The 27,354-nt window shown below is 39.4% G+C and overlaps 1 protein-coding gene and 1 pseudogene across 7 annotated transcripts in view; both read right to left on the bottom strand.

Moving 5' to 3' along the window:
• grin2ba (glutamate receptor, ionotropic, N-methyl D-aspartate 2B, genome duplicate a) overlaps window positions 1-27,354 on the bottom strand; it is a 180,908-nt gene that overhangs the window by 124,996 nt on the left and 28,558 nt on the right. For all 7 annotated transcript variants that reach the window (XM_028455112.1, XM_028455109.1, XM_028455111.1 and 4 more), the window contains one exon: window positions 3,050-3,676. In XM_028455112.1, the coding sequence (XP_028310913.1) occupies window positions 3,050-3,676 (627 nt within the window). The remainder of the gene's footprint in view (window positions 1-3,049; window positions 3,677-27,354) is intronic.
• LOC114469111 (uncharacterized) lies at window positions 5,750-5,867 on the bottom strand (annotated as a pseudogene).

Genomic DNA, 27,354 nt, shown 5'->3' with positions numbered 1-27,354 from the left:
GCTTTATCCCTGATTGCTTTCTCTCACTATTTATAGTGTTTGTCTTCATGTCTCTATCTTTGGTAAAAAATATTGTCAAATCTGTTAAGTATATTTGATGTAATCCTGCCAACAGGCGAACAAACAATATTTAACATCAAGTGAGATATGGTTGGTTAAAAGATGAGTTTTCCGTGACTCTCCAAAGGAAATCTAATCTGAATCTCAAGTGATGGAGCCAATTCCTGCCCAACCTCTCCAATCTGTTTTCTTTCAATGTAAATTTCTTCCACCCAATCTCAGTCCCTGTTCACTATCTCAATTTCTCTAGTTCCCCCTCAATGGCCCACGCTCGACTCCCCCCTTCTCTCTGATCCTTCTTTATCGCATTTTCACCACTCCATTGTCTCAGCCCATTAGGCAGAAACAAATCCGTCCGGAGACTGTGTCTGAGCATGTCTCCGTCCTGCCTCTCCCAGGCTTCGCTGCAGCCAGGAGAAACTCTCGTGAGAAGCACACACTGGCTTGTGGCCGGGTAAATTTATTTAAACCTTTGCCACAAAACGATGCTCTTTCCCCCAGCCTTTGGCACTCAGGGCACATGTGCTTAACGAACGATGCTCGCCGGGCACACAAACACACACACACACACTGGGGTCTGAGCATGTGTCTTCCCTCCACTTACCACCTCTTCCCTCCCACGCGCCTCCATCTTTTTATGCAATGAACAAAAACACAATTTTTAACATGTAACACAGCCAGGAGGACAACTAAAGCTTTTTGAAAGACTCATCTGTTTTTAAGTCCTGTGCTTAGCAGCAGGGTTGGGGTCAAATACATTTTTCAGTTCCAATTACGTATTCAATTATTCTGTTTAGATATTTACATAGCCTTTAATAAATAACCTAATAAAAGCTAACCTTCCTCTTGTGTTAGCTTTCTGTTATGAAAACAGGTCTTAATCAGCTGTAAAACACACTAAAAACAAAAAATTATCATCTAATTTTTTCCCCATCTATTGGTTACCTTGTTAGGCTTCCTAATCAATGAAAATATAGTTTTTAATATTTTTGATGAGGGTGTCTGAGCCTTTTTTGTGTCAGTATACACCTTATTTTATTTTTTTTAAATGGTAAAATGTGAGAAAGCTTGATATGAAACATTTTAATTATTGTTAACTATATACTGTATGTGTAGAACTGTAGATAGAACTGTAACATGGTTCCCTGGCTTTGCATTAAATTATAATTGACAATATTTTCTATAGAATTTTCATTATAATTACAATTACAAAGTGAATTATCTAAACTCAATTACAATTTGATTAAGATTACGACAGCAACAGATTTTTTAAATTACAATTACAATTACCCTAACCTTACTTTGCTGATCCAGGGTTAAAACATGCTTGCTCTGTCTCAAAGCTATTCAAGCATATACAGAGAAGTGGGATTCAACAGTTTTCATTGGCTGCTGCAACTCAAGCGTCTGTGAGCAGAGCTTAAACCTGTAAAAGCAGAAGTTTGACCACCAAGATGGAAACTGTAGTCAGAGTCAATTTTGAGGTTTTGCCCTCATCCTCTGTGGACACAGATAAAGCAGCTGACGATTATTTTTGATAGGGGAGGACTGGTGAATAGAGATCCAGCCTCTGTGTTATATTTGTGCTACTTCAGGCTGATCATTTCACTCACATCTTCCCAATTAGCATTTTTTAATTCAAGTGAGATACTTCATCTTAGCCTATCCATATACAACTGAAGCACAAGCTATTTGCATTAAGATTTTGTCATTTTGCGATCAGAAAGAAAAGACTGAAATCTCGATATTTTTCTCAACAAAGTCTTACCAGGAAGACGATTTTGGGTCTAAATCACTGGTGTAAAATGCCACACAGGAACTTTTAATAACAGCCAGCTCCACAATATCAACAAGTTGTGCTTTTTCCTTTGTTTTTGGCTTTTTCTCTCATAAAGGGACAGCACATGTGAGTGAGGTCTGTACCATGGACTCCACATCTGATGTTTAAAATCAAAACCATCTTCATGTAACTGTGACGCTGTGCTTTGTCTTGCAAGCCAGTTCCTCTTCATCAAAGTCTCTGCCATCTGTGTTCGTCGTCATGTTGCTTCTGCACTTGTGAGAGTGAGCGGGAAATTGAGAACGGAGTTTGTGTGAGATACAGACATGAGAGAAGTTGCAAAAGCAACGATTATTAAAACAAGTTTTTTAATGAAAATAAATAAATAAAAGTTATCTTATAATATAATGTAAGTTATAACACCACATTTGTTGCGTATGATGGAAATCTCCATATATCGTGCCAGTCCAAAAATGTATCCTTATTTTTTAAACCTGAAGGTTTTTTCATGTCATGACAGTAAAGAAAATTCAAGTTAATACTTAAAAAAGTTATTTTAAAACAGAATCAAAAAATTTTAAAGCAACATAGTTTCATGAATAACAATTCACTCTCCATCCACTTCAGAATATACCCTTATGCAGCAACTTTCAGTGAAGCGGAACACTGAAGAGCCTTTTGGACATTTTCCTCTTCTATGCACATTATTAATAGTAATTAACAGAGTGATTCAATGACACAAGCTCACACACATGCAAACTTAAAGGGCTAAATCCTTCTTTTGTTGTATTTTGAGGGCAGAAGCATGTAGTGTGAGCAGCAGCATGTAGTGTGAGCATGAGTGACAGGGAACTGCAAAAATCTGAATTAAATCAAGAAGCAATCAAAGTTTAAAAAAAAATAGACTGAAAGTGTATTACTCTAAACAAAACAACAGCTTATGGATGAGTGGATTTGTGAGTTTTGCGGAGGATTCATTTACAACATAAATTAAATTGCACGAGTGACTGTGGCTGTGCAGAAATATGATTTCATTCTCGAGAAACAACAAAATCAAAATACTTTTTGTTGTCACTGAAGATAAACCCAAACAGTTTCCATTGATTGTTTTTCACACACTGTCTCACTCGCCCAGCCAACACGTACTTTCTCACACTGTTGGAGTGAAACCAGTTACACCACATGTACGGGTGGGAGCACGAGTCCTACCTTGGCAGCCATGATCATGGAGGATCCACCACGAACTCCGAGGATGGGGATGTGGGTCTGGGCTGAAATGAAGTCCAGGATCTGCGCTATGGCCTCCTGGTCCGTGTCGTCCCCAAACACCACCCCTTGCAGCCAATGCTCGGTCATCAAGTCGCAGATGCTCTTGATTATGCTCTTAGGGTCTGTCTCATTCATGGTAAGCACCTCCACGTTGGGGGCCATGTGTAGGAAGTCCTCCTTTTCTCGAGCTCCGGCCAAAGCCACCTCGCTGGAGTTGCCCACCAGCACCACGGCAATGCTGAGGCCACGTAGGAGGTTGGGCAGGGCCAAGTTATGCGGAGGCGGCTGGGGAATAGGGATGTAGTGGCCGCCGCCACCGCCTCCCCCTCCCTTCTCTCTCCGTGAGTGGCAGGCCGGCGGCAGGTGGAGAAGGCAGAGCAGCAGAAGAAGGACGGACAAGCCGGTGCGAAGGCGATGCAAAGGTGGCGGCGGTGGATGAGGAATTTGGATTTGATCTTCTTCTTGGATAACCAAGTGTGCAGATGAGCTGCCCCCGGCATGGCCACGAGGCAAGGTGGGACCACGGCATCCACAGACAGGCATGGTGTGGGAGTGGGAGAGGAATACCTGCAGACAGAAGCAAGTTTTACACTTTACACGCCTCAATTAAATAAAGCCAAATACAGAAAGACGACCAGTCGGGAGATCACGGGAAAATTAGGCTTTAAACTCATAAAGAGGGATGAGAGATGAGGTCGTATAATACACACATGGAACACAATGGTATATGGATCACATAGAAACTCACAGGGATCAATAAATCTAATGCAAAGCTCCAGAGTGGCATTTCTGGGAACATTGTTGGGTTCCTTGACATGGGAGGAAGTAAAGCAGGGCAGATGGAGCGACAGACTGCTCAGCGCAACTCTGGCAGCCTGACAAAATGTCTGGAAAGAGATGAGTGACACGACGAGCCGAGACACGGACAAACCGACTGATGCTGAAATTGATTAAGTAACTGATGGCAGAAGGGTTCGGGCAGCCAGCGAGGCTCTGCTATCTCCTCTGTCATGGCCCCATCGCTCTAGTTTAGCACTCGCCGTCATTTAGCTCTCATCCTCCCGTCCCTCCACCTCCATTACTCCCACGCTCCGCTTGACTGTAACTCCATTTCTCCTGCTGCCCGATATCATCTTTTTGCTACTTATTTATAGAGCACTTCATTAATAGGGATGCAGAGGATAGGGAGGGCCAGGTGAGTCAGGACGAAAGGAGATCAAGAAGAAAAGTGACAGAATGAAGAGGAGCAGCACAGCTGGAGCAGAGGTAGAAACTGGAATACATGTGCTTGTCGATTTAACAAAAGGTGTGACATTGATGCAAAGGCCAGCCAGATAAAATACTAATTAAACACAAAGTTGACAAATGCATCATCGTTAGGGATCAACCAAAAACGACAAGTTTTACGTTTTCAAAGCTGTTGAAATGAGACCAGTGGCAATTTGCATGAAGCTTTCAAAACAGTCATCAAAATCATATGTGTCTGACATCATACATCACATTTCAATGCTTTAAATAAAAACAAACCAAACAATTAAGGCCTTACTTTTAGATTAATGAATTCAACGCCATTTAAGACTTTTTAAGGATCCGAGGGAACCTTGATATCATCTCAAATATTGAATGTGGTCAAGACAGAATAATGAAGAGAAAATAACACACTGCAAATGAAAGCTAAGCACAAAAACAACAGGAAGCAGGAAAACTGCAGGGAGGAGAGTGAAGGAGGGATGAAGGGACACGGGTATGGGATGACAAAACAACTTCTTTGCGGGGGAAAGTAATTGCTGGAGGTTCGTCAGCTCTAATTACAGGTCCCTGAGTTAATAGTTGATTGCGCGCTGCTCCACTGGATTGCGGGAGAGAAGCAACGAGGGAGGGATGATAAGAGGCATGAGGATGGAGGGAAAAAAGAGAGGGTGGAGGAAATGAGAGAAGAGAGCGAGGACCACGGTGAGAGGAAGATTAGAGAGAAGGATGGAGGAAGGAAAGGAAGAAAGACGAGCGGAAAGAGAGAAATAGAGGAGCCTCCTTTGAATCTGGACTTCTCTGGCAGCACTCAGTTTCCATGGCAACAATTAAAATAGGCCTACATGTGGAGACGCAGTTGATGGACACAAAGATACACACACACCGAGAACTCACACAAATTTAGTCATAAGCATTGATCGTGTAATGGCGTCAGAGTGCTGCTGGTTTACGGTGCAGCAGCTTAGCATAGAGACCTAAGACAAGACTAATACATGAACACACACATAAAACACACTCTTTGTACTTCATACACTCACTGTCCTGCAAATACATGCTAACTTGCTGTTGCACACACACATACACACATTAATAATAATAATAATAATAATAATAATGCATCAGTTTTATATAGCGCTTTATCATAGACACTCAAAGTCGCTTTACAGAATTAAGGGATTATTCTTTCACTCCACACTTAGTGGTGGTAAACTACTGTTGTAGCCACAGCTGCCCTGGGGCAGACTGACGGAAGCGAAGCTGCCATAATGTGCCATCGGCCCCTCCGACCACCACCAACACTCACTCACACACTACATTCATAATAGGCAATGTAGGTGAAGTGACTTGCCCAAGGACACAATGACAGATACCACTGGGGTGACTGCCACCCCACTGTGGCACCTGGAATTCTCAGTGGTCTCCCATCACACTACTAACCAGGCCCAGACGTGCTTAGCTTCCGAGATCTAACGGGATCGGGCAATGACAGGCTGGTGTGGCCACATTAGCCAACATGCTGTGTAACTGTGGTCATAAAAAACACACGTGCGTCACAAAGTCCCACAAAGAGTCAAACCACATCCAATGAAGTAACGCAAAAGGTGTGAATCACACTGTGCATTACACCCGAAAGGTATGGCACCCAGCGACCCCGTTTTCCTCCTCGCCAGCCTTCGCCAGTCTCACCCACCATTTGTCCCATTAGACACACCAGTGCACACAGCGGACAGATCAGTAACACACAAATGGAGCGCAGTTAGCCTCCGCCAGCTCGAGGAGCCGACAGGCGTCCAAGCTAACGGAGAATTCCCTAAAAGTATCTCAATGTGGCAGAGAAGTTTCAATAAAAAGCCTTTATTCATGTTTTTTCTTATTATTCTTATCACAATCAGAGTTTAGTGTCTAAAAAAATGTATTTTTATTTCTGTATTTTAAGTTGTGTGGAGTTTTAAAAATATCTAATATTATGTATTGATTGATTAAACTAATAGGTTACCATTGTGAAGGTGGAAACTGGGTCAGTATCTTTTGGTCATTAGATTTTTCAATCAGAAAAGATGAAAATGTTTTAAAATTCAAAAATTCAAAAATTCAAATTGAAATTTAAGGCTCTTTTCTTTATCAAGGTCAAGATGGGATTTCTAAGAACAAAGAAACATGCCCGTTTTTTCATACGGTGCCAAATGAGCCCATAGTTCATACAATAAAATATATCAATTGGTTATCAAAAAACTGGACTTACAGTACATGGTTTATAATATTACAGCAGAAAGTGTAGAATGGAGGTGATATGAGGCATGACACGATTTTACAGCTTTGTAATTGGCTCCCTTTGCCCTCCTTTTCACTTTGTGTCAGCGATAAATCACTCAAATCAAACTTCCTTGGAGACCAGCTGTTGGAGTCCAGGTCACGGCCGACATCAAACAAAGACAAACTACAAGTATTCTTATAAAAAAGGAAATGAAAAGAAAACAGGAGTGACCTGTCAGTCAGCACACCCTGGACAACAGACGTGGGTTTGTGCTGCCATCAAGAAAAATGCACAAAACGACAGGAAAATACATCGAAGTACAGCAAGAATACACAAAAATGCCAGAAAAATACAGACAATACACAAATTTACACCAGATGTGCACAAAAATCACAAAAACATGTACAAAAAAGAACAAAAACATGTAAATTGGGAGATAAATGTACTAAATGACTCCAAAGAACATAGAAAACAACTAAAAAAAAACACAAAAACTCTTTTTGTTCTTTCCTCTTTTGATGCTCACATTGGTCATTTTTCAAAATGCTGATATGAAAGATGATAATGTGGCCCTCAGATCACACAATCCAATTTTTGTGGCACTCATTGTGATAGAAGTTGCCCAACTCTGCCCTAGAAATTGTTTAGATGTGAACAAATGTATGTGATTGTTCTACAGTCGCTAGGTTTTCTGCTCTCACTTAAGGCAGGAGGCGGTTAGTGATGCTCGTGGGTTGTGTGAATAAGTGTGAGCGTGTGTGTGTGTCGTTGATGAATTCAGTTTGAAAGGTTGTGAACGGTGCCAGCAGTGCCTTGTGCTCTCCCTTATGCTTTTTTAGACATGACATTTAAAGGGTTTTTAGTGTAAGAATGAAAGTCAAAGAAATGTAACCTCAGTGCTAATCTTTAGCAAAAGCCTGCATTGATTTGAAAGCGATTCGACAGCAGGAGCAATGGCTGCGTTTAAGTGATTCTTAGACAGGAGTGGCGTTTTGAGAGGGTGAAATCTGTGCTTCCCCTGGAACCTGCTCCGCTTGTGTTTCGGGTCAGCGCACTACACAGTGATGTGAGCAGAAAGCAGCTGGGGGCTGGAACTCCTGCCAAAACCTCTGCTAGTGAGAGTATCAAGGAATATTTTTAGTTTAAAGTTTCAATTAGTTCACCTCTGCTCCAATACTCCCCAATTTTAAGATTGTGCCAGATGACAATGTAAACATATAAAACTGAGCCCTGGGGGTCACAATTACCTGCTACAATATGTCTAAATGCATGCAGGGGAGGCTTGTTAGCACACTGTCTACAGAACCATGTGATGACAAGAAGCAAGAGGACATCTAAAACCTGCAGGACTGCCCCCCCTCCAGAACCAAGACACCCTATAGAGTAGTGGTTCCCAATCTTTTCACAGTCCCGTACCCCTTCAGACATTTAACCTGAATCCATGTACCCCCTACTCCTGCACACACAAAAAACCCATAAAGATGTAATGTCATATACAGTGTAGCCCTACAGTGAAATTTGTCTCGGAATTTGTCCATCCTGTTGAGGAAGAGTGTATAATAAAAACTAATAATGATAATAATCTGTAAACACAAGAAGATATGTCATTCAAAATTATCAGATTTGTTTAATTAATTAGCCTACAGGCATTTTCAGTATAATAATACTGATATATATATATATATATATATATATATGTTTAAGAAATCTTTCAAACATTTGTTGATTGAACAGTAATACAACATGTTCATCACCCTGAAACCATAGGTGAAAGTAATGGATTACAAGTACTCACGTTACTGTAATTGAGCTGCATTTATGGGTACTTTTTTGAGTATATTTTTTACCATTTCTGTTCAATGCCACTTTCTTGGGTTCAGGTTTGGGTTTCTACCTATTATGTTGTTTCGCACATGGCACATTTGGCATGGCATTGTTTCGCGCGTCCACCACATACTGTGTATATCTAACGCTTTCGTTGCGTTTGGTGTGAATGTGCCATAATAGAGTTCATAAATGTAGCTATACTTAAAGCCTGATATTTTTTTCATTTTGAATTTAATTTAATGGTGTTATTTTTTATTAAAAAGAATTTTACATTTTGACAAACCTTTTATTTCACACAGATGAGTTTTGTGAAAAATAAATTAAGGTCCAAATGAGCAAAATTTGGTCTCTTCCTTTTTAAGTTTAAACATGAGATGTTTACTGTATGTAAGGGAACCATTGAAAGATTTATTACCAAAAATAAACGTGGGGAGTGAAAGTACTGTATAGCTACTTGTTACTTATACTTGAGTATTTTATGTATGACTTGTATTTGTGTACAATTTTAATCAAGTAGCAGTATTTCTACTTGAGTAGGGTGTATCAGCACTCTTCACACCTGTGCATCAAACTGTGATATACAACTTGCAACAATTTTAATGAGAAGGGTGAGGTTGAGAGGATACACAGAACTCTGTAAAGTTTGGCTGAATTTGACAGTCTGAGTCTTAAATCGTTATTCATGCAACGTCTTGCTCTGTATTTTATTTTAATATTTGTCAAAGCTGAAAATCCACTTTCACACAAGCCAACGTGTAACTTGTGGCAATGCACAGAGGCTCCTGACTGCTGCTCTATTTATATTCTATCTTCCAATGTTGTCAAGTTGTTATTCATTTCTATTCATGTACCCCATATGACAATTTGCATACCCCACTTTGGGAACCTAGGCCCTAGAACTAAAAGAAAGAGCCGTAACTAAAAATCAAGGTGTGAAAACCTAACTCTGAGTTTGCATTGCTGCCGCTTGGTGTCATTCATGCTTGGCTTTACAACAGCAAACAAGTTGACCAAAGGGATTCACTATGAAATCAAAGATCATACAGAGATATAACGTTATGAAAGCGTAAGGACACCCATAGAGGCTGGTGTAAGTAACATTTACATATAATTTGCAATCATATCACCGCTCTGGTTAATATTCATGTGGACTGTCTGTGCAGCCTGCTGTGGAGGTGGAAGGTGCTGCTAAAGTGGGGGTGTGCGTATATATGAGTGAGTAATGCATCCACTCAGGGTTTGCTGTGACAATTAGAGTGAATGGACTTAAGCACTTTTTTACACGCCAGCAGTTACACACTTCCCTCCTGCGTGTATTCTCCGATCCAGGCTCCTGACACGCCCACCGCGCATAAGTAGACCAAAAGCGCATAGTCTGCGAATGAAGGCGGTCTGAAACAAAGGAGGCAGACTGGGACATGATGTCATTTTTTTGGGGCCTGTCTAGAAATCATGGAACATGGAGTTTTCCCAACGCTTGTAAATGTCATTGAAATCCGTGAAAATGATAAAGCGCACTTTTAATTTGAAACTCCCTCGTTAATGAACAATGTAACAGGTTGATTTGATAAGATTATTGATCAGATTATTGCAGTGAGAGAGGATCGGCCACATTCTTCTGTCAGAGTCAAAATCTCTCCTTTTTTTTCCCCTCATATTAATGACAGATTAACATTTGTTTTCTGTGAAAAGCCTGATTTTAATAACTTCTTCCATTCCTGCATTCAGAAAAGAACGGCGCATCAGTCAACATATGTCATCAATACGGTACCTGCTCTAAAGCGTGACCGAGTGTGATGCGCTGGAGGTATGAGGAAAGAATCCCGGAGAGCGTCTTGCTTTAATACAGAGGAGACAGATGTTTGCAGTGAAACAAAACTATTGGCTTTCTACATAATACGCAGTTTTAAATATAAATTGTTTAATGCCTTATGGAGCTGATGTGATGTGTCTGAACTGAGCCTCATTTAAATATGTGTGGGAACAGTTTCTGGTATCCATCCTCTCATGCACATTTCACCAACCTCCGCATATGACAGCTTGTTTCACTTATGATTTACTCTGTAGTGGATCAAACTGTGGCTTTACATTGGACATTGTATGAAAATAGTTGGACATCACCGTGACCAACGTGGACAGAAGACTGAGGTCTGTTTTAATTAATCGAGCAGCAGCAGATGAGGAGCAACTCGGGTGCGCACAGCTTATCAGCTCCACAACGCAGCACTTACCGTCTCTGCAGAAAAAAGTCTAAAACCGGTAAATATGTACATATTAGAAATGCTGATGGTCAAAGCATGCTTGTGTGACTCCCCCCACCCCCGTGACAGCGTTACTTTGAATAGATTCTTTCTGGGAGTCTAATCTGCAATATTATGAGTCTGTGTGGCTTAAAAGGTGCAATATAATGTTTCACCTTATCGGGGCGCTGCACTTATTCCATGTTCAGAAGTGCGTAAGAGGAAAAGAACTTAAGCAGACAGGAGAATACGCGCAAGGACAGATTTGAATGAGAACGCCCACATTTGAGGGACGCTCCACCCAGAGTGCGTAACTAGGATGGAGGCGCGCAGTGACTGGCTTAAGTACAGGGGGAGAATAGAGTGCGGCCAAAAACAGCGTCGCTGCGCTGCTTTTTTGACTTACGAGCATGGGAGAAAAGAGCCCTTAGTGAACAGTGGGCTCTGCCTCGTCCCTTTCCCCTCGTTTCAAACTCTCTGCCCTTTTGTCCAGTTTATCAGTTCATCTCCAAGCAGCGCCTCCTCTCAGCTCGCACACTTATCCGTCTCCTGTGCTGGCACTCACTCATCTCCCTCCTTTCATTATGTGGTAAGCGCCGGAATTTGTCGATAGCATTATTTGCATGAGAAACTGAAGGGCAAGGACGACTTGGCAATTCTTCACGTTTATAGCCCGGGTTGATATTTCCAGAGACAGCAGAAGCTGGATTCAGTGGGAACAATCGCTCTCTGCATCGCCACGGCTGACTTCAAACGTCTGCGGTGGATGTATATTATCTTAACCAAGCCAATTGAGGCGTGCTGCAGCAGCTTCATTTCTCCCTTTAATTAAAAAAAACCAATGTCACAATGAAAGGCTCAGCCATCAGGAGAAGAAGGCCCTCGAAAACGTAGCAGGAATTATGTAATTACCAGTTATCAAACAAGATGTGCACTGGTTTGAGGTAACTAGAGGCTACTCAGCCAGAGCTTATGATTTTATTATACGGTTATTAAACAATTTAGTCAGCTTTACTTTATCTGTGGTTTATATTCCATTCTAACAGCCATTGAACTCTCATAAATCTTAAAATATTCAACATTTTTTAATCAATACAAGCTGTAATAACTTTAAAGTTTTTTTCCTGCAGCAAAACATGGATGAGATGTGAGACAGTTTCTACCCATTTTTAGAAAACTTGTCCTATTTCCAAAGTGCTTTTTCTGTTACGTTTTCCATTAGTTTCTTTACCATAACAATGAAGGTTCAAAGCTGGCTGCCCTTTGGTTTGAAAAATAACATGTTCACACTAAAGATTAATCATTTAAAAAAAACAAATGGTAACACTTTACTCAAAGGTCCCATATCATGCTATTTTTCACCCATCTCTATTTGTTCTAAGAATCCCAAAAACATACTATTTGAGGTTTATTTTCCCAAACTCGCCTGTTTTCCAGAGTTTTAGCCTCTGAAAAGTCACTTTCTGAGCAACTCTACACAAGCAGGCTGATTTGTGGCCTACTTATGTATATTCATGAGTGGGCGTGTCTATAGAAGGGACACTGACTTCCTCCTCCCCGCAACTCAGTGCCGCGTCAAATTCTTCATCAAAGTGGGAACGCGTCATCAAATTGGAGCGAGGTGTTTGGGCTCGCCCTGCAATAAGAAAGGAGCAAATCAATGAAAAAAAACACTTTGGGCATGTGTATGAAGCCCAAATAGCACTTTATGATGTTTAAAGCTTAGAAAAGTCAATTCAGTGTAACATGGGCCCTTTAAGATTTTACACATACTGTAAGGATGGTATTATGATTATGATATTATTAGAATGAATAAGATGTTGTGAAGTCTGTCATTAAGTGTCGTTCGCTAAATCATGACACCTTTGGAGCTATGTTGGCATTTTTTTGGTTAGGTGGGGGATCTAGTGGGCAATTAGGGTAAAAAAAGACACTTAAAGGCAGCCTTCATCACACCTTATTCATGCATTTTACAGGTGTCATGTCATAATAATGACAGCGTAATATCAGCCTTTATGTATAAAATGTCAAGGTAAATGTTACCAAATAATTTAGTTACATTCAAATCAATGTCGAAGTTTGAGTTTGAGTGTTGCTCAGATCAGAAATTCCTCAGCGATTCAGGCTACATTACAAAGCAATAATCTAATGTTACAAACTTGCCTGGCACCTTGTCAGCAGGTCTCAGCGACTAAAGGCTCAAACTTCCTCCAGCAGCAACTCAAATCTAAATGACAACTGACAGGTAATGAAAGAAAATGCAACCTGGACTACCTCCTCACCCAGGCAGCAGTCACACACACAACACACACGCGCGCACACACACACACACACCTGCGCTAAAGTGGTTGGAAGGTAATGTAGGAGGAAGGGGAGTGATGACATCATAGCTTAAGTCCAATATGGTGGAGTAAACAAAAACATGTCACAGATATTCCTAATCCTCCCGTACGTGACTTTTTTAGGTCAACTTTGATCCTTTGCTCTGTTGGGATTGATTACATTTTAACTTACTGATACTGGTTCAAATAGTAAAATTAAATAATGTTTTTAACTTTTTTTTTTCCATGGATCAAGCTTTTACAGAGCCCCTAGAATGACATGACATTTGTTTTGTATATGCGCTCACATAAAACTCCTACGGGCTCGTGCACAGTTTTATGTGAGCACTTTAAAGTTTTTACACTAGTGAGGATGCCTGTATTGCACTAAAATCTGTTAACATTCAAATTCAGTGACAGCTCGTGCGCACGTAACAAATCTTTCCGGTTTTACGCCATTGCAGAGAAGTTTTACGCAAATACGTAAAATCAATTTTTTTTCTAAAACACTTTAGGTACTCTGTAATCTTTGGTAAAAAAGTTTCTTTCAGAATGTTTCAAGAAGGGAAAAAGTAAAGACAAATTAAAAATGGAGGCTCAAACTTTAAGCTTCGGTTACATAGGCATCCAGATGTTGGTTATTTACTGTGTATATATGGAATAATTACATGTTTTGTGGTCAGTGAGAGGCTGTGATTACGCCTCCACACACAGTCAGCATCTGTTTGTCGTGTCCAGGTGTGCGTGTTGGTCTCTGAAGCATCTCTCACCACCTTTGTGTGTCAAGTAGCACTGACACCTGAGATGAGCTTTAATAAAAGTAAATATCTGAAGAAAAATATGATAAGCAATCAGAATCATTTTTGAACATTTATTATATAGATACTGTATACGGTACATAAAATTTAAGTTTGAGATTGTTAGTGTGCTCCACTAAAATTGAAAAATGTAGTCGATAATATTCATTTTCAAACTCACATGTTCTCTTTAAATGTCCTTTATATTGGACGCTGAATGTCTTGTTTGGGTAACAAAAAACTAAAATAGAAGAAAGAGTAATGGCAAAGCCACGTTTTTTATCCATCCTTCTGCTTTAATCTCCATAAGTGTCACAGCAAGGCTTAAGGAAGGATGATAGAAAATGTAAAAATCACTGTAAAATAAATCATGGTAGACTTTATAGGAAAGTGTTTTGGAATGAACTTAAGGGTGATCCATTTCTATTGGCAATGGGCCCATTTTCTCACAGGCTGTAAGTATACGCACTGCTTTCCAGATTTATAAATTTATATCATAACGTCTTTGTTCATAACACATTAATAAAGAGGTGAGGACATGAATTATTAAATGGACTTTGCCTTACCATGTAAAACAGGGGTGTCCCCATATACTACTACAAACTAGTGTGCAACAATATTGTATAATACTATAACACACCATTCTAATAATTGTCAATATTAGAGGTCTTTGATAGGATATGTTACGACACACAGCATAGTGTTATTACATATGTATAGGTCACTAAATAAAGGCTTTTAGTTGACTTTGTGATTGTAAAATAACACTTTTTGACTCTCAGGTTTGATGCTGCTGTGGGCCATCACTGTCACAATTTTATTAATGTGGAATGTTGTAAAATGCATGATTATGTGATATCACTCCAAGTGAGAACAATAGTCATTAACAGTAGGTATGAGACTCCTTTATCATCAACCAATGGGTTATGAACATTTTAACCTTAAACAGAAGAATATTTTCCAATTGAATACAAAATAAACTAGAACTAGAATAAATACGCAGTTATGAACCTTCCTGTACGACTCGACCCACAGGTTTTGTGGAGCCCATGGAAGTACGTCACAAAGGACGATGGGCTTGGGGCGATCAGGCAAGTCAGGAGATTGTATGTGCAAAGTTTGGTGCAGATAGAGCCTAAACACTAGAAAAAAAAAAGTAGGTTTTTTATGCACAGTGAGTTACAAAGAGCAATATGCCATGGGAGTGGGTGTGGCCTATGTCAGAAGATGCGACTCTATTTAGTGAACAACTGGATAAAAAGTTTATGAAGATGTAATTTAAAACGTGAAAGTTACAGGCCAAAATGCGTTTGCACCCATTATAGCACCACCAAGTGGCGCACTTTTAGGTACTGGTGGTGTGTGCTCTTCTATATAAACCCTGTAAATTTCACAGCCCTCAACATAATACTTCAGCTGAAATAAATGTTTGTTGTTTATGTTGTAATAAGCCACGCCCACTTTGACCAATCGCGAATTACTTCGAGATATGGCCTCAGGAACGACCCAAGGTCATAACTACCAAATTTCGTAAAAATCGGTCTTTCCATTTAAGAGATATAAATTTCCCATAACTTCAGTGTCCCCTAGTGGCCAACGTTATTCAAATTTGGCTCATACCCCCACAATCACACGTCAACCAAGGATCTCAGATTTTGGTGTTGTTCGCATTTATTTTGACCGAGATATGCAACAGTTCGCATTTTTATAGCGAGCTAGAAAACTTCACTTGTTAATAATTTGCGCATATTTTGACCGAACAAAATTCTTTACTCAACTTTAGATCAGGTTCAATCGAAGACTCTGATTGGACAAAACCCCAAGGAGTTCGAAAAAGTTTTCAGTTTTTGCAATTTTGCGCCAACACAATTATAGGTGGAAATGGGCGTGGCCTAGCCCAAGTGATTAGGTGTCATTCAGGGAATCTGTGGATATGAGGTTTTTGAATGTGCGACATACGGTGTGGCAGTTACCTTGGTTATAGCGCCGCCTGCTGGTGAACATATGTTAACTTTTGCATCCGATGTAAGTGGGGGGGGTGTGGACCAACCCTCCAAATATGTGGTCCCCAGGCCCCGCAGGCTTGGCCCCCCAATGAATAAATAAATTAGAAGACCCTGGAAAATAACCTTAATAAATCCAATACAAATTAAAAACAATTTCATACAATTGAAGACAATAAGACCCTGAAATAACCTCAATAAATCAAACAAAATGTATATATATACTGTATATACATGTATGCATCGGAGTGCTTGGTTTTAGGCTTTTCTTTTTCTTTTTAATCAAAAAGCAAAAATGGAGGTCATTTTTCTGTGCTTCAGAGATTGATTTGTTCATCAGAAATAACTTTAACTGGGTCGTTCACTGTGCATCCCAACAGTTCCAGTTAAACTTCCAGTCCATAGACAGATGGCCTCACTTTATCTGCAGCTCCCTTTGGTAGGATGATGGCAGAGCACAGGATTTTCCTGGCAGACGACCTTCACAGGTCAACGCCTTTCCAATTGTATATACTTTCTCATCATGTGAGGATGTGGAACTTAAAGCTACAATCTCTGCTTCCATAAGCCTGTGGACAAACCTGTAGCTGACTGAATCTGCTCATTAATCACGTTGCACCCTGTCAGATTTAAAAAGTCTAAAACACAGTGTGGCTTCTGGGTCCATCAACAACTAACCTCCTCACGATGTGAAGTTTAACCCACGGCCATTTGATACAACAGAGTAAGCGACACTTAATCAAACCTCACGTTTACAACTCCAGAAGTAGAGAAGTGAAATAAGTTCAACAATAAGTAACTCAGCAGGTCCCATAAGCTTATAATATACTTGTAGGGTATAACTTTTGAGGCTTTAGGTTGGTTCGTCTTCTGCGCAATTCTTCCTCACAATGTAAATAGTGAAGCAACACTGCGCCCAGCAAATGGTACATGTATGGTACTGCAGCAAAAATAAAGCAGAATGTGGCCCCCTGCCTGATTTTATCATGAATTTACAACATAAAATGACGCGTTGACGCAATTTTTTGTGGTCAACATTATCAATTATGTTACTTATCATTTTTGCATTATTGTATACGTTACACACAATGTTGGTGAGTATCTCGAGACGCTTTATATATTTAATTCTATTTTTTCTTTTGCCCGCCGGCAAGAATCTTAATCTATGGTTTTAATTCATAGGTTTTATTTGATCTTATCTTATTTATCAACCAATCATAATTAAGAACAATTTGTAGCCATGACTGCAACATGTGTACTGTACATATTCAATAGTTGCATGTTAACGCCTGCAGCAATTCAATCACCTACAAATTGCGCTTTTGTCTTGATTAATGTGTTAACTCAGCACTTACAGTGTTCGCATTGATAGCACTTTTGGGTTTTCGGATATTTTAATGAATGTTTTGTTCCTTTTGTATTTCAAAGACGCTCTCCTTCCTTTTCTATTATTGTTATTTGTTATTCTAATTCTGCTTTTATTGGAGCATTTGATCGATAAAAGATGACAGACGGGGCCCTGTTTATCAAAAAGAAAGGTGGCGGCGGATGATTTTGTGCAGTTAAACCAACACGCTTGTTTTTCAAATAAGAGGAGAAAAAAAAGAACGAGTCCCCGAAGAGAACAGGGAGAACAAGCAAACTGCTTTGACAGGCAAGGCTCTAGATTGGAACCCATGACACTCTAGCACTTTGCCACCAAGCAGACCACACACGCACACACACACACAGTTGATCTTGAATACTGCATTTATAAGTAAGCACCAGGCAGATGTGCTTGTGTGGCTCCCAGCAGCTGTTGCTGGCAATGAAAAGGTCCCACAGCTATGCGGGGTGTCCACTAATGGTCCGAGGTTTCTCCCATAGGACACAGCGGCACACTAACGGTAGACACCGCAGCCCCAGACTCCCTCGGCTAATTTAGTGGGCAGAGGCAGTCGCCGTGTGCAGGGATTTTTTTGTGTCGTTTGGTGAAATGCAGCAGCAGCTGCTGAGCGGGTATGAGCGCTGGCAGCTGTTTGCCGCGCATGGGTTGTGCAGCTGAGAGTCAGACGCAGGGATAATGCATGATCGACTTGCTCCAACACACGCCCCCATCAAGCCAGAGGGGTCATATCAATGTGGAAACAGCTCTTGTCTAGTCTCAGGTGGTGCGTGTTTGTCCAGGTTGTGTGTGCTTGTAGGCATCCATGTTTGCTGCTAACCATCTGCCATCCTACATCAGATGTTTATTTTTGCATATCAGGTCTCCTGTATACACAGAGACAGTTAAACACCTCAGATTGACAAATGTGTTGTGACACTGAGCGAGATAAGCACTTGGTCTGCAGGATCTCTCCAAGGGACACGTTTCTATTTACACCTACTCAGCCTCTCAGAGGGGATGCTTAATCTTCTCCATGATTTGTGGCTTCAGCACCAAAAACCCTTTCCTATACTTCTGTTTCCTTTCTTTTATTTCCTTCCCTCCTCTCTCATCAGATGCCTTATATCAGCATCAATGTTGTGTCATTGTAGAGGACCTTTACTGGCGTGTTTAAACATGCATAGTTATACAGCATTGTCTGTTTTAAGGTGAAGCTACAGTTATGAAAAGTATGGTGCGCTGACCTCCGTGGCTGTAACAGAGCTGTAATCACTTTAAATGTGTTTTATTGTCAGCTTTTGGCAGATTAGAGACGCAATAATCTGTGCGCCTCCATCCATCTCATTCAAAGTTGTTATTTTTGGCACCAGGATTCGACCTTTTCGGATTAGTAGGTGTGCAAGTGTTTTTTTTTCCTTCCATTTTTGAGCCTAACAGAGAGTGCACAAGGCTGCACAGCAAGACATCGCTCTATTGTGGGAAGTAAATAATCTGGATGTTGCTGCATACTCATAGTCTGCCTATCTGAGTGGAAACATCCCATCATGTTCCTGTGTGTGGAAAGATGATGAGGGAGGGAAAAAAAGCTAATCCACTGCTGCCTGGTGTCTCGCTCTCCTGCCAATACTAACCACACATTACACCCAAAGCAATGTAGAAAGTGTAGACAGAGGACAGTTGGCCAATCAAATCACCATCAGATAAGCGGCTGGTTCCCATCACAAAGGTCTGTGTGTTCTTGAAGCAAATATATGAGGTATAAATCACCCGCAGGTAATTTTTATAGACCCCATGAACTTACAGCACCGAGGTTAATGTGCTGCAGTGGAGCACGTTGCTCATTCTCCCCTGAGGATGAATATAAAGTGATGAATTTCATTTTCTCCTTTTAATTCTGCAACTAATATGACATGTTTTAATTAAAAGCACTCAAGACTCAAGCAGGACTTCGTTTGAGAGGAAATCTGCAAGGTGGCTAATGGTGTGGGAACTCAACATGTTTTTGAGGCATGTAGAAGAAGCAGTGGAACAGAAACCACCAATAGAACTATCAGAACAATCTATTCATAATGATCTTATATATATAAATGATATATAGTATACATTATACAATATATTATTAATTATACACTATTAGTTCTGTGGGTGTATTTAAAAACAAGCAAGCATCAGATAACTTTCAGCTATTTTGCATCTGAAGTGCTTTGACAACAAAGCAAGTAAGGGTGGTCCTAATTCAATATTGATATCGAATATTGGTTCGATATTAGCAAAAAGATGAGATAATATCGGATTATATGGGCCTAACTGTAAAGTTTTTTTTAATTGAATTTATTGATGTTATCATTTTCAGGGTCTTTTAATTTACATGATCATTTATTTCATTCAACTGTAGAATATTCTTCTGTTCAAGGTTAAAATGTATGTATCCATTGGTTAATAATAAACTGGTCAGTTTTTCCTCATACCTATTGATGCTGACTATTGTTCTCTGTTTGAGTAATATCACTTGACCAAGCCTTTTTTTTTACTAACATTCCACACTACAAAATAGGCAAAAAGTAAGTATGATTCATGCAGAAATTGTGTCGATATTGGGCAATATCGGTATTGTATCAGAAGTGAAAAAGTTGTATCGCGACACCCCTAACAGCAAGTAAATATAATATAAACACAACTACAGCTGCACAAATATTAACCAAAGAAATACAACACAGTGAACAATAAAAACACACAACATGCTCTAAATAGAACGTAGCAGGGCAGAGGAGGGTCGTGACTCGAGAGGTGAGATTTTACTCTTCAGGTACAGCATTGCCATTTCATTTTGGATTTAAGACGAGCAAATATTGTCATTAGAAAACGTGTATTGCTTTCCTCACCCAATTATGGCACTCACTACGGAGCAGTTTTACAAATGACGTGCAAAACAAATTAGTTACGGCACTTTTTTAGAGGTCCTGTGTGCAACAATAAATCCAACATTTTTATATTCAGAATTCTAAAACAACAGCCTTAAAACTAGTGGGTTTTTTTTAACTCTTAAAAACTATTTAATTAGCTGACGGTATTACATTTAAAATGTATATTTGTATTTTTTTATGTACATGTAATTTCATTTTAATTGCCTTATTTATATAAGTTGTGGGTATGTTCAGGATTGCATTTAAATCACAGTGAAGAAAAACACACCTTGAAAACTCTTTGCACGTTTAAATTGTGGGTTTTCCTAAAATGCAGGGTTGTGAGTCAGTGTTTTGTTTTTTTTCATGGACACAGTTTTCCTCTCTCTGTCTATTAGTATGCAAAGCGCCTCTGCCACCGGATGATGATGTTGATGAAGAGACTTCCCACAGAGATAATGGCGGCTAAGTACGTTTCACCAACGGATGCCCCCTGGATTTTAAACCCACCCAACGCTCGGTTTGGGAGAGGCAGACGCGTGCATCACACACAGACACACACTCACTGACAGGCGGCTTAGCCACTTGGACAGGCAGCAGCTGCAGAGAGACACAAAGGGACAGTTTAGCCAGGCTGACCAGCTTACCAGCAGACCAGCGGCTCACCAGGAATCAAGGCAGACAGGAACAAACACTGTCAAAGGTGAACATAGTGTAACAGACGACGGCACCAGAGCACAACTGGTCTAAGCTAAACTGAGACTGAGAGCTTCTCTAACTCACATCCAGTTTCTCCTTAAACTGATAAATGCAGCTTCTCAAAAAAAACATCTTAAACAGAGTCGGCGAAAGACTTCCGTACAGCAATAAACACTTAAATAAATCAATTTTCACAATTATTCCTTTGGTCAAAAAAAAAATGTAAACAGTGAATTAAGATCCTTCAAAGAAACTCACACAGCTGATATTAAAATGTCATTCTGTAAAAGAAAAACAAACCACTTACAGCCCAACAAAACAATATAATTACACGTGAAAACTGAAATGCCTCAATTATGGGCGTGGCTATGTCATGCCCAATGTTCACTATACCGCTCTATTCACAATTCTCTCAATCCAGCCTACTTGACACAGACTGCAGAACCTTCATGTGCTAAATTTTTACAACTAAATACACCAAATTGAAATACCTGGACTAAAATGTCAAGAGTTGGACAAGAATCAATCAAAAACACTACTTCATACACAAATACAATTGTTTTCAGCAGGAAAAAAAGTGGTTTGGAGGTTTAGTTACACTTTAAAGGTAGGGTAGGTAATTTTCTCCAGATACACTTTTTAGGTTTTTGGTTTAAATTTTCTTCATGTCCTGACATAAATTAAGATCTATTGTGCTCTGCAAAAGGAACAAAGAAAATCTGTCATCTGTAGCAGCTGTAAACCTGTAAAAACTATATATAATATAATATACAGTAACTATATATATAAAGCCCACACTAAACATCCAAGTTGACACAAAATCATAATGTTTAAAACCAACTGAAAAAATTCAACAAGGTTAAACTATTGACTGAACCAAAACACTTGCATAGGTCAGTTTAAACAAAGTGTCACTTTATCCAAAGGACATTTTCCTTTTTGCCAATATCCACAGAACTCATTACGATGCTCTCTCTTGTTCTGTACAGGCGTGAAATAAGGTGCTGTGCCAATGCTCATTACAGCATGTAACGGTTGACATTTTTTGGCTCCGGGTAGATAAGTCAAGAGAGAAAGAGGTGTTAAAGGGAGCATCTTAAATTGTAGAGAGGCTCTCATCACCAATCAACAGGCTTTGCTTGATATGTGACGCGAGCAAAAAAGACACACTTTTCTGTCCATTTGCTATCAAACTGCTTATTTTCAACTGATTTTAAGGGCCAATAAAAAATAACTAACTTGTATCATTTGCTCTACTTGTGTTGTATTTGCACAAGATGTAAAGAAAGACCCCCAAAAAAACTCCAACACAACTAAAATAAACCTGCCCTGTAGCATTTAGGTGTCCAACCTGTTCAATGAAGACAAGGTCACCAAAGAGAAGAAAATCCAAATACTGAATCCTGAAAATATGGCAAATCATTTGGTTTCCAAGGAAGTGAAGGTTAATTTAGGACATTAACCACCAGGCAAAACACAACTAACAAAAGCACTCAGAAAACACAAACTTCCACCAAGCACCGAAAATCATCTTTGTCAGATTTTAGCACTTGTTTGGATCAACGGTCCTGATCACGGTACCATGATTGTTCATACTTTAAAGGCTTGGTAGAAATGTATATCCTCAATAACTATACAGTAGGTTCAAATGTATGGACAACCCCATTTTTACGAAAAATCTCGAATAAATGCACAATCCAGATCTGATCAAGATGGAACTTGGAGTGATTGAGGAAATGGATAAAATTCTTATCCAATGTTGAGTTTTTTAAAAACTGATCCAGAATCAGTATGTTGATCTTGATCTCCTCCAAATTTAAAGGAATCTAACATAGCATTAGGTAGGGCTGCACGATTATGGTCAAAATGTTAATCACAATTATTTTTGATCAATAATGTAGTCACAATTCTAATCACAATTATTTATCATGTTAAGGAAAAAAAACCTGTTTTTATTACACTACCTTTACAGTTTACAGTGCAAAATGAAGCTTTAAATAAGAACTTTGCTAAAAAAAAAAAGTAATTTAAAATGTTCAAAGACTAAAATAATAAATACATAATAATAATAATAATGCATTGGATTTAATTTAGCGCTTCATAGACACTCAAAGCGCTTTACAGAATTAAGGGATTATTCTTTCACTCCACACTTAGTGGTGGTAAACTACTATTGTAGCCACAGCTGCCCTGGGGCAGACTGACAGAAGTGAGGCTGCCACAGTGCGCCATCGGCCCCTCCGACCACCACCAACGCTCACTCACACACTACATTCATACTAGGCAATGTGGGTTAAGTGCCTTGCCCAAGGACACAATGACAGATACCACTGGAGCGACTGTCCCCCAGTGTGGCACCTGGAATTCTCAGTGGTCTTCCATCCAACTACTAACCAGGCCCAGACCTGCTTAGCTTCCAAGATCAGGCAATGATAGAATGCAGAGCCTGTATTTTAAATGCAAATATTGCCAATGGCATAAAGCATAAAGTCAATCTTTTGTTAAAATTATGTAAAGAACTATTAAGTACTTTTGACCTAACAGACAAACAAATAAACGCTGGTCAAAATATTACCTTCTTATCAGAGGCAATAACATTTTATTTCAATAACTAAATGCAGTAAAGTTTGGTAATGACTTTTTCTTCGTATGTGGCTCCAAAACCTGAGAGTGGGGAAGGGAAACAAGGCTCACTGGCCCAGTATCTCCTTGTCAGTCCTCCGGCCACTTTTCTGTGATATAATAATGTTGACCCCACCCGGTGCCCGACATTTCATATAGAGTTATTACATTTATGCAATCTCTAAGCTTCTCAGCCTTTCCCTATAACCAGCTCTGCGTCTAGCCAAGGCCTGGTGTGGAAAGCTTCATTTTCAGATGGAAAAACAGCCAGATGAAATAGAGAAACCAAACAAGAAGCAGAGAACAGAAGAGAGCGGTGAATGTTTTATTCAGCGCGGGTGCAGTACAATTCATAACCACAGCTGATGGATTCACAGTTTTTAATTAAAAAGTTGCCTCATAGAGTTGCTGGTAAGATTTGGATTTATGGAGACCTGACCCTGAGTTTCCATCCACTCTGGGATGGAGAGTTCACGGCCAGAGCGGAACACAAAGGCAGCAAATGCTCAAGGGAAGGAGGAGGAGGGGGCGTCCCATTTCTTACAGCATGATTGTCCACACGGTGGACATGTGACTTAGTGTGTGCAAATCAAGAGGCAAAGATGACTGAAATACAGTCTGCATTAGGGCCAGGAGATATATCGAGTTTTCTGTTTTAGCAATATAGAAAATTGCAATATTGCCTATATCAATATATATATATATATATATATATATATATATATATATATATATATATTGCTTATTTTGTTTTAAAATACTCGTTTTAGGAGTTGCTGCTTTCACTACTTCTCAGAATAGCATTAAAAGCAGAGTTAGATGACCACTGAGTGAGTCCTAACCCTGACCTTCCCCTAAACATCCACACTAAAGAACCCACTCACATGTGCTGTCTCTTATAGTACCGTAGTCTGGTCTGTAAGAGGAAGAATTGCACAAATTTGTCTACAAGTATGAAATTTGGCATACTTGCAGTTTTTGACAAGCTGAATTTAAATCTGGTGGGAGTCGGAGCAAATTATCAATAGGGTCGCCATATTGGATAATTAAAAATGGCGGCCACCCAAAAACAGGTTCCTCTGTTACAAGCCAACAAAGAGTCACATAATTAAAATTAACACATTTCTAAGGTTCTGGACTTCAGGGATTCTAAATATGATGCCCATTTGACAGTAACCTTGACTGGCATCACCAGATTGGAAAATCCAATATGGCCACTTGTGAATATTTCACATTTACGACCAAAATGTCTTCATTTTACAACATAGAAGTCTGACATCCCAGATCAAGGTATCCTTAACTCCCCGTCACACTAAGAAATTTAAAAGTCCAGAATATGAAAAACAGCTTTCACCTTCAGTAACACGATTTCAAACTATTGCACTACATGTAACAAAAGACATGATGGTAATAAAAGTTTAATGGGAGCATAGATGTGGCTTAAAGAATAAAAGTCCTTTTGGAAAAATGCCAGCATTGATGGAATTTGCTTTGGTACCGACAGTAATGTAATGTTCATGTCAGGGCCTCGATTTAAATCACACCTATAACAAGATCCACTGACACGCAGATTTTAATTAAAAACCCTCCGAGGGGAAGAAAGGAGAGATAGATGCAAGGAGAAAAAAGAGAAGGGGGCTGGGCATTAAATAAAAAACATAAAGAGACTAAATGAGAGGACGAGAAATGAAAACAGTGATTAGTGATGTGTGATGTTATGTTGCCAAAGAAAGCCCAACCTCAGTACATTTCTGACAGATTCAGGGTGTTTTAGAGGAGTTTTATGCATTTTAAAAGCTTGTTTCTTCACCTGTGGTCACCTTCATTATCTCATTGGTTTGCTTTATTGACTTAACAACGGTCACAAAAAAATTGCTTTTAAGCCACATTTGCCTGCAGTTTAAATGTAAAATTTTAGATACATTCCGTCTTAATTTAGTCATCAGACTTTTCAGTATTGATGGAACACAATAGTTATGCACACAAAAATCTGGCAGTAGGAAGGAATGTAGAGAGTCAGTTAAGGGTCCATGACAAAATCCCATTGGACAAAATTTCTAACTCTTATTGGAAAAGTGGAAAAAATCAAATGGAATGAATAACTCTCAAAAAAACAATACAAGTACTATTTATGAATAATTTGAGTTTTGGTTTTTTTGGAATTTTATAAAGAGTAATTACATTTTTACCCCTAAGAGTGAGTGAATAAAATAAAATAACTTGCCTGTTTTCTGTCATTGTGCACAGCAAAACCAACCTCTAATTTGCAAGTGTAATATATTTTGGCACCTGAGATATTTTCCATCTGTACTTGGGAACAATCGAGTGGACATGGAGCCGTTAGGCAGCTATGATGGTGCTGCAGAGTCTTCAGATGGTTTTATTTTAATCAGTCCAACTGTTTATGTTTGTATTACACTCATTATCTTTCTGTTATCACTTCCTTCTGTCTGTGTCCTTTTTTTTTTAGTATCACAGCCATACTACATGCTTTCTGGAAGGCAGATCTTCCCCCACAGCCCTCCACTCTCTGCGTTTTCCTCCCTCTCTCTCTGCAGCCGAGTGCCACATATCACAGGCTCTGACAACACGTGGATGAGCTCCCTCTGGGAGGCATTAACTCCCCACGGGGAGCTCTACCCACTCCTGGTGGGCATTTTTCCTTAACACAACTCGATCAATAACTTTTTATATTATCTACCTGCAAAAAATCAAGAAGCGATTTGGGGCAGTGAGAGCGAGTGACGCCTGGCTTTCACAAAGGAGAGTCAGCTTCAGTAATGATTGAGGAGCATTTACAGACGTGCACTGCAAAAATGATGGAATACAGAAAGAAGAATGGGAATAATCGATGGGAACACTTTAGCTGGCTTCAAATTTGTTGAGCCTGCATTAGGTTTCACTTTTCTATTCTTAGCTCCACAAAATGCTTAACCTATGATTCTCTATGGGTCACCTACTGAATTTAAATCAGCATGTTACAGGTTTAGTTCGCTCTTCTTCTTTGCATCTAAGGAATATAAGGCATCGCTCTCTAAAAAACTAAGTCACATCATAGACACCAGCATCACTACTAGTATCATGGAAAATGAAATACTGTCTCTTTTTTTATATTTTATTTTATACCCATGCACTTTTATACAGATGAATTTTCATACTTATGAACTTTTTTATCCCGACAGACTTCTAGCGTACCTTATGTTGTTTTTATGATGATTGTGTCTGTTTATCTTGAATCTTTGAAGTATAGCTGAATGTTGTTGGGTGGGGCATGTGCAATGACATTAAAAGGATTCTATTCTATTCTACTTTGCTCAGATCAAAACTGTTGTGTGCTAGCAGCGAGTACGCTTTCCTTTCATCTAGGCTTCACCGTTTTATTTTATTCAACATTAATTGAACTTCTAGCAAGAGGTGGTTTAATGTCTCCAGGCAGACAGTGAGGTTACGCGTTGTTCTTGGGAGCAGGCTCCAAACAAAAGGTGACTTTTCACGTTGCTGCTACACAATGTTAGCGCTGTAGCATCTTTTTAATAGTGACTTAGTGTAATTGTGAGTATCTTTTAATGTTGTATTGTGGTTTTCATCTTTAATAGATTACTGTGAAGCATTCTCCAACAGAGGTGTAAAGAGTATTGATATATCCTACTCAAGTAGAAGTACTGTTACTTGATTAAAATTGTACTCAAATACAAGTACAAGTAAGACATACAAAACATACTGAAGTACAAGTCAAAAGTGGCTCCAATAAATAGTACTTAAAGTAAACGTTACTAGTTTCTTTCACCCCCCACGTTTATTTTTGGTAATAAATCTTGCCAAAGTTTGGAAGAGACCCAATCTTCCACAATTGGAACAAAAAAAAATTTCCACAAAGGCTTCTGTATAAAATTAAAGGTTTATCTAAAAGTGCAATTCCTTCTAAAATAACACCAATAACTTCAACTCAAAATAAAACAAAT

Source organism: Gouania willdenowi, chromosome 8 (genome assembly GCF_900634775.1).
Source record: "Gouania willdenowi chromosome 8, fGouWil2.1, whole genome shotgun sequence".
In the NCBI taxonomy this organism is placed as follows: domain Eukaryota; kingdom Metazoa; phylum Chordata; class Actinopteri; order Blenniiformes; family Gobiesocidae; genus Gouania; species Gouania willdenowi.
Note: the sequence above shows the minus strand (reverse complement) of the source record. Positions and strands in the feature narration are given on the sequence as shown.